The sequence below is a fragment of the Arvicanthis niloticus genome, chromosome 3, assembly GCF_011762505.2.
Source record: "Arvicanthis niloticus isolate mArvNil1 chromosome 3, mArvNil1.pat.X, whole genome shotgun sequence".
Classification (NCBI taxonomy): Eukaryota; Metazoa; Chordata; class Mammalia; order Rodentia; family Muridae; genus Arvicanthis; species Arvicanthis niloticus.
The window spans coordinates 137,012,607-137,023,251 of NC_047660.1; the positions used below are offsets into that span (position 1 = coordinate 137,012,607).

Genomic DNA, 10,645 nt, shown 5'->3' on the forward strand with positions numbered 1-10,645 from the left:
TGGTGTGTAACTTGGATTGCCAGGCTTGTGCAGCAATCACATTTGCCCATTGGGCTGTCTAGCTGCCATCTACAGCAGTTTTAGAGTCACAGCACTGAACAGAGGTTGAATCTGCATGCACAGCTTCCTCCAGAGGTCACAGTTGACTAAGGGACTGGTTCTTATTAACCTAGCTATTGTGACTACCATCATAGTCACCTAGAGTTTCTTACCTCCCCAAGACCCTATGACCCACCTGTCCTCCTGTGCCAACAGCCATGAATCTATCTGTCTCTGAATGTCATAGTCAGGGTCATATAACCCCTCAGCCTCCTTGCTCAACAGCTCCTTCCTAACTCTGAGTGGCACTTTGTGTACTCGGTTGGATTGGCACAAGTGTGCAGCACAACAGAGCACTGTGTATCTCTGCCCACTGAAGCGGTGTCAGCATTTTTTTTTTTTTTTTCCATTGAGATGTCTTCAGTTACTGGCAGCCCAAGCTTGCTCATGTGTGCCAGTGTCTCTGGTCTTCTGTGATTTAGGCTGGTTTAGGACACTGGCTCCAAGTGTTGCCTGGTGCTGGCTACCACTGTGGACTTGGTATCCATAGCCCTTGGAGAAGGCCAGCTGTGGTCTTGAGCATTCTGGATTCATTTAGAGCACAGAGTAGTTGAACTGACAGCTGGGAGTTGTGATCGCCCCAGACGAAGTACTGTGTACGCTTTGAGCCTTGTTTTTCCATTTTAAGGATTTATCATGTTTTTATGGGTGTGTGTCTGCGTGTATGGATTTGTGTGCATGTGCACATATGAGTCTATGAGAGGGCATCAGATCTTCTGCAGCTGGAGTAAAAAGCAGTTGTATGCTTCCGTGTGGGTGCTGGGAACCAATTCAGGACCCCTCCTTGAGCAGCCAGGGTTCTTTACCATTAAGCAGCAGCCCAGGCTGGCCTCAACTCTTATCTTCCTGCCTCAGCCTCCATGTACAAGAGGCATTGAAACTGGAGTAACAGCTACCTTCCCCCAATCAAAGACCACCGGGCTGTTTCCTCACCATGTGCTGCACCCTGGCTACATCTGTCTCTTCCCCTGAAGCCCAGAAACTGTCCAGGGAGTCCAGCAGCAGTCCCCATTTGCAGGAGCTGCTGAAACACCAAGAAAGTGCATGTTCAGTTGGTTCTCTGGGTCCAAAGTTCAGACACCATTCAGGTTGCTGTTGGGTGCTGCCCTTGGCAGTTTTGAGATTGGAACATAGCTCATCTTAGCACTGGGTTTGCAGCAGTAGGCCCCAGTGTAGATAGCTTGATCGCGAATTATTGTCTAGAACAGTGTGTTGGGGGGTGCATGGGTCAACATGCTGACAGGCTATATTTTGTGCAGGTTGGGTCTGGGGACATGGACGGCTTCCAGGCAGACACAGAAGAGGATGAAGAGGATGACACAGACTGTATGATCATAGATGTGCCAGATGTTGGGAGTGACATGTCAGAAGCTCCCATACCTGCGCCCACACTTTGCAAGTGACAGGTGTCAAGTTGAAAGACCTGGGGGAAATTGACCTAGGTGGCAGGGAGTAGTGGAGTGTAGGCACCTGGAGTGCAAGGCTGGTAGTAGGCATGCTCTGGGCAGCGGAGGCCATGCATCCCCTCAGCCTTGTAGAGCTGCTGAGGGAGTTGGCAATGGAGACCCGCGACAGCCTGCTACCTGCAGCAACTGATGAGCAACCACCAGACTGAGCCTCCTGCTGACTCCCATGATAAGAGCACTTTGTCCTACACTCCTAAGTCTGGAGTCTAGAGGAGACTGGACAGCTACTTCCAAATTGTAAAGACCCCGGGTCCGTGTGCTAATCTGTCCTCCTTAGTTAAGCATTATCTGATTGACAAATGCCTGCTTGGGCCTCATTCACAGCGCTTGCTGTGGACAAACACCTGCTATGAATTGTGCCAGGGATGGTGTGGCTGCTATGCAGGCCCTGGGCAAATGTGGACATATATAAACATACTCTACCTGAGCCCTAAATGTCTTCTGTTTCAACTGTCATATTACACTGGTACCATGTCCTACCTGTCCTGGGTCCAGTTCAAGCTTGCTAGGGTGTAGGTAGGAAAGAAACACCCAGGGGCCTCAGAATGATACTAAACCTAGAGTTTGTTGGTTGACTTGGAGGACAGGACTCACACTGTCAGCTTTTTCATGGCCATGGTGCTGTGGCTCTGATGAAATACTGGGAGGCTGAGTTTAAATAGCCTGTTTATTTGGTGTTTGTAACTTAGGAATTACAGCTCCATGCTACCAGCTGCCTCCATCCACAGCCTGTGAGGCTCATGCCCATACCATGCACCTGCTCCGTCACAGAGGTATCCATCCCACCAGTGCTGCACTCCAAGATGGCACCAGGGGGTTAAAGGTTCCACATACCTCAGGAGAGTACAAGCCTGTCCCTTGCAGCCCACAGAGAATTCAGCTCCTGAGATGGGACCTTGTTCCCAACTCTATTGCTACCAGTGTCCTTCCTATTGCTGGGGGCTCAGGGGAAAGGAATGGGTTTAGGAACAGCATGAGACTGGAGCCACAATGGGCCAAGCCTGCATTTATTCAGGAGAGTTGCTCGATGGCTGCAAGCAGCTCAGGCCTCAAGACAGATTTTGCTGGCTCAGCTCCTGCTGCCCTTATATCCTCCAACACTGACGCATCCCAGGAGAAGGTCAGCAGGGCAGAAGGTACCTGCAAGGAAGGCAGAATGTTGCCTGGGATATAATACCCCCTATGACAACCTGTACCCATGCCACCACCACCACCATACAGATCTCTTCAGCTAGCTCTTTAAAGGCACCCTCCCCATCTTACAGGATGAGAATGAAGGCACTGAGACAACATAATCCCACCACACACACCCTGGCAGTGAGAATTCAGTCCAAAATGCTGGACTCTGACATTCAGTGCTAGGGGCCTTTCAAAGGGGGTGATCACAACCCCAGCTCACCAGCCCACACTCATTCAGGGCCAGAGCTTCATTCTCCTCCAGCTTCTGCCCACCGGAGGCCCTCAGCTCAAAGGGCAGCCAATCGTTCTGTAGCGCCTCCCGCACAAATCGGAAGAGCACCGATAGCTTCTCCCGGGCATAGAAGGTCCCTGCAGGGCACAGCAGGGCATGAGCTACAGGTGGTGCAGCCAGATCACCACCCACCCTGGGCTGGGGTGGTCAGGCACCTTGCAATAGACAGCCATCTGGCAGGCGCACGCGCAGAAGGGCATAGGTATACTTGCGCAGCTCCCGCTGCTCCTCCTTCTCCCGCATGGCTTTGGTCCTGAGTGAGCTCAGCCGCTCCACCGCCTCTGTTCTGCATAAGGAAGAGCGTGGTCAGGCCTCCCAAGCTATTGCCCCACGAACTGCCCCCTCCTCATAAGGGCTTACCTCAGTCTCTGCTCTCGCTTCACCTCCTCAGCTGTGAGGCTAAAGAAATCTGAAGGGAGCTCAAAATGTGAAGCCAGGGCCGAGGGGCGGAAGACTCGAAGCTGTCGATCCAGAGTGGCCCGCACAGGCTCCGCTCCCAACAGCTGCTGCTTGTGCCGCTCCAGGTTCTGTGGCTGCGCCCGTGCATCCTCGCCCAGGATGTAGAACTCCTCCTGGCCCTCTGCAGAGGCGTCATAGCTGTCTTCATGTCCTGCATGCCACCCCTGCCCCCTCCCGCTTGTCGGGCCGCCCTCTCACCCTGATTCGGCACAGGCAGGGTCACCTTCTTGAAGCCAATGGCTTCAAAGAACTCGTGGCTCCCCTCAAGGCAGCTGATGCGCTCCTGGGGATGAGGCACACACAGGTCACCCAGGTCACAGGGCCAGGACCTACCACCACTAGGTTGATACCAGGCAGCCCCCACTGGCACCCATTGGTCTTCAACAGGCTGAAGACCCAACAGCTGGTGACTAGTTCTGGGGATGATGTTGAGAGGCTATACCCACAAAGCCAGCCTCATGTCTGCATTTGTAGGATAAATGTGGAGGGTGACGTCTCAAAAGTATTCAAGTCAAAGAGAGGCCACTCCAGGGAGCCAGGTTTCCAACCTCATTGAGTTTTAATCATAGACACATTACTGTGGTCAAGATCCCAATACTCAAAAAATTCAAAGAACAGGGCTGGTGACAGGTAAGTAAAGATGTGCCACAGAGTGTGATGCCTTTGTTCCAAGACCCACGTGGTGGAAGGGGAGCCCACTCCCCAGGTTTTCTCTCCTCCATACATGAAGTGGCTCATGCACATATGTAAAGAAAGATGAGTGATGAGCTCCATGCCTGTGTCCTACCTAGCATGCTGGAGTCTGGGTCAGTACTCAGCTGACCCCCAGTACTGGGTCAGGTTGGACTATACAGTGAGACCTAGTCTCAACAACAACCAAAGTAAAGCAGACAAAAATCCAGGCAACACTGCATGTCCCCCACCCCGTGCCCATGCCACAGCAGCTACCTGGAACACCTTGTTCTGCAGTTTGATTTTCTGGTACTTTTCTTCCTCTGGGTGCAAATGGATGTTGTCCAGGTACCTGGGGAGGGGGAAGGGAAAGGGGGAAAGCCACCTGACTTCATTGTTTTTATACTCAGGTCCTCACACAGCCAGGGTGAGCCTGGTGCCCAAAGCACAAGGAGTCTACACCATAGCCCCAAATGCTCAGATCGCTTAGGTAAACAGGCTCACTCACTTGGCAATAGTATCCACACCCAGCTTCACTCGGTCCCGGTCTCTATTGAATGTATGTATCTTCATGATGGAGGCAGCCACAGGATCTGTGGAAAAGTGCTGGGGGAGAGGAGAGCATGCTGAGGACCCCATAAGACTGCTAGGGGATGGGAAGAGGGCCAGCAATTGCATCCATCAACTCTCAGGACAAGCCAGCCATAAGTGAGAGAACTAAGAGCATGCCTTCAGTAGAGATCACTCTTGCCTCTTCCAGGACGAGGAAAAGGCCAAGCAGGAAGAGGAGACAAGCACGTCCCTTTGGGATTCCTGGGGGCCTTGTGGCCATATAGCTGTGTGCTGGCTTTAGAACCACAGCACCTGGCTGAGGTCCCCATGGCCACCAGTCATGCAACTCCCAGGTGCTGGGTTAAGCTAAGACTAAGGTAGCCACAATAGGTGTCAGGTAGCAAAGGGGACAGGGACACAAGCCTATCATTAACATCAGCAAATCAGAATAGCTAGTATGATGCTGGAACCCAGGAAGACACCGTGGTGGGGCTGTGGGATAAGGCAGCATTGGGGCTGCTAGCCATAGGCTACAGTCAAGACTCAAAACTGGGGAAAGCCAGACATTCCCAGAAGGATGAAGCCACACACCATAGGATGTGAGACCTCTAGCAGCTGGGAAAGACAAATCTGGAGCCTCCATTAGGGACTACCCTTCCCAACCTGAGTTTAGATCAGCAAGTTAGACTCCTTACACCAGAGCTCAGGACAGGAATGTGCACACCTGAAGCTGCCAGGCACTGTCAAAGTGGGGTATAGGTATGTACGTCCTCTTACCCCCAGTTTTTGTGTAGCATAGGCTAGCCCAAGGTTCACAATCCTCCTGCCTCAGCAGGAAAACAGGAATGTACCACATCTGACTTTCTGAGTCTCCTATTCTCTATGCCTCATGAGTATGGGGCAGAAACCTTGCCAGGTACAGTGGTCTGAAGAAGATAGCTCTGACAGGCTCATATATTGGGATGTTTAGTCATCGGGAGTGGCAGTGTTTATAAGGATTAGGAGGTGTGGCCTTGCTGGAAGTGTGTCACTGGGGGGTGGGCTCTGGGGTTTAAAAAGCCCATGGCAGGCCATGTCTCTCTGTCTCATCTCTGTCACATCAGGATGTATGGCGTTCAGCTACTCTAGTTCAGCACCATGCCTGGCTGCCTGCTACCATGCTCTCTGCCATAACAGACTGACCTCTGAGATGAAGCTAGCCCCAATTAAATACTTTCTTTTGTAAGAACTGCCTTGACCATGGTGTCTCTTCACTGTAATAGAATAGTAGAATAGTGACTAAGACACCAGGCTTGATGGGCATGCATCCAGTAGCTGGAGCACAAGCCACTCACCGACAGGATGGCCTGCTTAATGTGGGCATCCCGCTGGTCCCTCCTCAGGGTGACACCTGTGAGTGGACAGATGAAAAACACACCAGGCACTGCCAAGTGGGGAGAGATTTCCTCCTTGGGCTCAGGTACCTGAAAATAGAAAACAGGAGGCTCTTATATATAGCTGGCTGGACATATAGGCACATGGCTGTCACCCCTCCTTTCCAAGGGTCTGTCTCCTCCCCACTGCCATGGGTACAGCTCATATGTGAGGCTCTCCCTTCCCAGCCTTTATACTGCCCCAGAACATTGGATAGTCCGCAGCAGATACCTTACCGAGTTGGTCCCAGGAGCCCCTGGATTGTTGCTGGAGGTGGCTTCCGCCTGAAGTTCCTTTCTCACTGAGAGTAGGAAGGTGTGATATGGACAGAGTAAGGACCCCAGCCTGAACCCAGAGGCTCAGCCATATTCATCACCCTCCACTGAGGGTAGAGGGGGTGCTGGTCTGAGAGCTAGCAACCCTCCCTGCTAATGCTCCAGACTGTAGTCCTTGTCTTATCCAAGTCTTTATTCAAGCAAGAACAAATGGTGTCTCCTGCCACATGGCACCCCCACAGCTACCCTCTGTGGACCCTTTTCCATTGGATTCAGCCCACCCCAGGTGCCACCTAGAGCAGAACTCACCCTGGTTCCGGATGGAGTCCTGAGATGTAGGGCCCCGGGCTCGAGGCTGCTTCTGTTCCAGCCGGGCCAGGGCAGCAGCAGCAGCCATCTGTGCCTCATCAGTGGGGCCCTGACGGGGCTGTCGGAGGGACAGTTGTGGTGACTTTCCTTTGGAGGTTTTCTCCCTGGACAGACATGGGGACCCAAATTTGCAAAAAGGTATAGAGGAATTTTAATCAAGCAACATAGCTACTCTGACAAGGAATCACATCCAAATATATGATGTGGGAGGGATGCAGACACGAAACAAATGTTTAATCTCTCTGGATGGAATACAGATAGACCCTTAGTATGTATCCTTAATCCCTAACAGTGTAGGTAAGGTTAGTTTGTAGAAGGAAGCAGTCATGTTTGAGAGTGGCATCTAATTGAGGGCAGACAAAGTGATGAATCAGTAAAAGATTTGACAGAATGAATCAGGGATAAATTACACTCAACTCTGAGGAGAAGAGACAGGAAAGAGGACTTAAAAGGCAGCACACAGAGAGAGTTAAAGCAGTTCAGGGCAGTTCAGAGGCAGGTTGCAGCTGGAGAATGACAAGGAACCAGAAGATTACAAGAGTTACTTTGAGCCCAAGCAGAGCAACTCAGTGAGAAGTTCAGAGAAGCCAGACTGAATTAGTCAGCTTGGTAAATTATATTGTACAGATGCTAGAAGCTTCCTGGGATAGTTGGAACATGGGAGGAAATGCTCTGGGTTCAGACCAAGCAATGTGTTCACACAGCTTGGGTACAGCTCTTATCACTTCATCTGAGGAAATAAAAGTGACATTTACTTTTATAGAGGTGCACAGATCAGGGACACTGGACCTCCAGACACTATCCCCTCCAGTATCAACTCCTGGCCTGAGGATCCTTTGAATCTCCATGTTCCACTCATCATGGAAACTGCCCCACTATTTGTAGCTGTACCCTGGTGTGGCTACCTCCCTTCTAGCCCTGGCCTGCAGGACCCTCCTCCTCCCACTCAGCCCCAGTCCCTGGTTGTCATGGGGCCCACAGTCCCCCACATATGCCTCCTGCAAACTACTCCCTGGTAGCATGTAGTTGTCTCCGATCTCCACCTCGCCCCTTCTGGGCAGCTCCAACATGCCTTACCCCTCTCCAAAACATAAAAGTTCTCCGGGGCCTCCAATACTCCTGGGAGTAACCCAGCTGCCAAAGCCCCCACAAAGATCCCATCTCCTCCTCTGGCACCCCAACCACTCAACAAGAGTCTGGGATTCTCTGGTTTCCACACCCCTCCAAGATGCTCCTATAACCCTCTCTCACTCCCCAACCACGCCCAGAGAACCACGCAACCTACAAAATCTCTCACAGACCTCCTGCCCACATCTTCTCTTAGGTCCTTTCTACCCACGCTCCGCCAAGGCCACACCTTTAAGCGGCTCTTCCCTTAGCTCCACTCTGGCCATTGCCCGGTCCCTTCTCATCACCCAGGACCAAGCTGTGACCCACGCGCCCTGGCCACGACCGCCCACCTGTGCTACGCCACACACTGCCCTCCCCTCTGCCCCGCCCTCCTCTTAGGCTCCGCCCTCCTGTCTTACACTCTTCGGCCCCGCCCATCTCCACACCCCGCCCTCCCATCTGCTCTGGCTCTGCATAGCCGGGAGAGATCGCTGACACACAACGGCCAGCCCTTTCGGCTCCCTGGCCCTCGCCCTCTCAGTCGCCTAACCAGCGTCACACACCCTGCGGGATCCGTAAGCTTCTGGCCGGGCCCCGCGCTCTTGAACTTGATGTCAGCCTTGATCTCCTGGAAGAACTTCTTCATGGTGGCGGCGGCGGCCCGGCGGCGTGGGCCGCGGGGCGGAGGGCGCAGGGCCCGGGTGGATGAGGAGCAGGCGGCCAACCACCGGAAAGAAAATATCGCGGCGGCGGAAGTCCCGCCCAGCGCACGTGACAATCGCCTTGCGGCACCTCGCGGGCGGGGCGCCATCTTCCTGTCTGCGGACGCCGTTGCCGGGGCGACAGGCTCGCCTCCTTCAGGATCTCGGCCGTCTCCAGGAGAGCTTAAGAGAACATCCAGACACGGAGCAGCCTGAAGTGTCCCCAGAGCTACTGGAACCAGAGTGGATGTCAGGAGTTCAAGTCCAGCCTGTACTACAGAGAAAATGAATATGGCTGTGCTGTGCAGGAGCCTGAAATCGGCTCTAGGAGGACAAAACAGAAAGGAGCCGACAGAGAGGACTGATTCAGGCAAGGTCAAATCTGGCCTGGACTATAATGCTATCTCACAGGACCGCAGTTGGAACAGGGCTTGCTCAGCATGTGCAAAGCTGAGTTTAATCTCCAGCAACACTTCCATCTCATGTGGTGTGTACACTCAACAAAAAGACAGATGCTCTGAACTCGGGCTTTGTAGAATACTAAACAGAAAACAACAACAAAAAAAAAAAACCAAAAAGAAAGAAAGGACAAAAAAAGAAAACAGCCATCGTCAGCCCACGTCAGAGCTACTATGGCTGTGCAAGAGACCCCCCAAAACCGTATACTTCACTGTTGATGGTCACTCACTAGAGAGAAGTGGGGGGTAGGCCATTGGATGCTCACTTGAGATTCCGGGAGCCCTCCTGCACCTCCTGTCTGTGTGCATGTCATTCTACCCTAATTGGGCATGGCATGGTCTCAGTGGACCATGTAACTGAAGTGGCTATGGGAAAGCTTTCATCTGTGCTGGTGTGAAACTGTCAGGGATACAGCAGCTTTGGGGGCTACCAAGGCTGTTAGTAATCTTATTATTTTTGCCAACCATTAGACCCCAAGATGCACAAAGCTGAAGGACGGACACCCTGGTGACTTGAAGGAAACTCCATAGCTGGAGGAGAGCAGGGGATGCATTTGAGGAGAACTGTGGAAGACTGGTTTCCAAGAGCTACAGTGAGAGAGGAGTGGAGCACCTTAAAGAAGGCAGCCAGGAAGTGCTCAGTAAATGTTCCAGGACATGATGTTTTAGTCCTTTGGGAAAAAAAATTGAGTCAGGCACTGGTGGCGCATTCCTTTAATCCCAGCACTCAGGAAGTAGAGACAGGCTGGACCTGGTCTATAGATTGAGTTCCAGGACAGCCAGGGCTGTAAAAAGAAAGAAAGAAACAAAGAAAGGAAGAGAGAGAGAGAGAAGACATATACCTTTTTTGGAGGCAGAGTTTTACTCTGGAGATCAAGATCTGCCTGTTCCTACCTCCTGAGTACTGAGATCATAGGTGTGCACCACCAAGTCCCCCAATATATATGGGGGGGGGCAGGCAGAGGAGCTTTATTCCTGTGAGACAGGGTCTCTCCCTGAACCTAGAGCTAGGCTGGCAACAAACCCCAGCCAGCCATCCTCCCAACTCCACCTCCCACAATTCTGGGCGATTTTTCTGCTTCTGTCCTGAATACTGGGATGACAGGCTTAAGTGAGCCAATTCTCTGTCAACTTTTTAGGTCCTGAGATGTCCCTACAGCCTAGACAGACTACCTTTATTGGTTTGTTTTTCTTTTAAATCATACATAGATTTTTAAAAACTCCACAGGAGTACAAACAGTTCTTTATGGTCAGGATTCTAGTGTGGAAGCTCCAGGAATCCCAAGAACCAGACACAGTTCAAGATAGGGTAGTCACTAACTATCCCTAGCCACATTGGACATGTTACATTGTGGACCCTGTTTTACAGCTAGAGAAACTGAGGCACTTGGTATCCAATGTGTATTTTGCTCAGCATGAAATAGTAAGTACAGTAGGTACTCAACACTTTGTAAATAAGAGAAATAAGCATTGTGGGGGTGGGGCTCAGAGGTGAAGAGCTCACCTACTCTAACATGCAAAACACCCAGATTCAATTCCCAGAACCGAGTAAGTCCTAGGGAAATAGAGTCAGGAAATCAAAAGTTCAAATTCAGCCTTG

The 10,645-nt window shown here is 51.8% G+C and overlaps 2 protein-coding genes across 2 annotated transcripts in view; one reads left to right on the forward strand and one right to left on the reverse strand.

Annotated features, from left to right (window-relative positions):
- Window positions 1-1,992, forward strand: part of Chaf1a (chromatin assembly factor 1 subunit A) — a 29,075-nt gene extending 27,083 nt beyond the window's left edge. The window contains exon 14 of the mRNA XM_034498395.2: window positions 1,359-1,992. Coding sequence (XP_034354286.2) covers window positions 1,359-1,502 — 144 coding nt within the window. The 3' untranslated portion in view covers window positions 1,503-1,992. The remainder of the gene's footprint in view (window positions 1-1,358) is intronic.
- Window positions 1,993-2,214: 222 nt separating this feature from the next.
- Window positions 2,215-8,850, reverse strand: Ubxn6 (UBX domain protein 6). The gene is made up of 11 exons (XM_034498396.2): window positions 8,450-8,850; window positions 6,717-6,880; window positions 6,369-6,433; window positions 6,054-6,182; window positions 4,676-4,773; window positions 4,444-4,519; window positions 3,694-3,778; window positions 3,397-3,616; window positions 3,192-3,322; window positions 2,965-3,113; window positions 2,215-2,705 (listed from the first exon to the last, which is right to left on the reverse strand). The coding sequence occupies exons 1-11, from the start codon at window positions 8,695-8,697 to the stop codon at window positions 2,577-2,579; spliced, it is 1,494 nt and encodes a 497-aa protein (XP_034354287.1). The 5' UTR covers window positions 8,698-8,850; the 3' UTR covers window positions 2,215-2,576.
- Between the last annotated feature and the right edge of the window lie 1,795 nt (window positions 8,851-10,645).

What these genes read in the sequence shown, in the direction of transcription:
- Ubxn6 (XM_034498396.2), bottom strand. Translation starts at nt 8,697, where the DNA reads ATGGCGCCCCGCCCGCGAGGTGCCGCAAGGCGATTGTCACGTGCGCTG. An exon ending in AAGCTTACGGATCCCGCAGG is followed by an intron (nt 6,881 to 8,449) that starts GTGTGTGACGCT and finishes ATGTCTGTCCAG; the next exon opens with GGAGAAAACCTCCAAAGGAA. An exon ending in CCCTGAATGAGTGTGGGCTG is followed by an intron (nt 2,706 to 2,964) that starts GTGAGCTGGGGT and finishes CCTTCCTTGCAG; the next exon opens with GTACCTTCTGCCCTGCTGAC.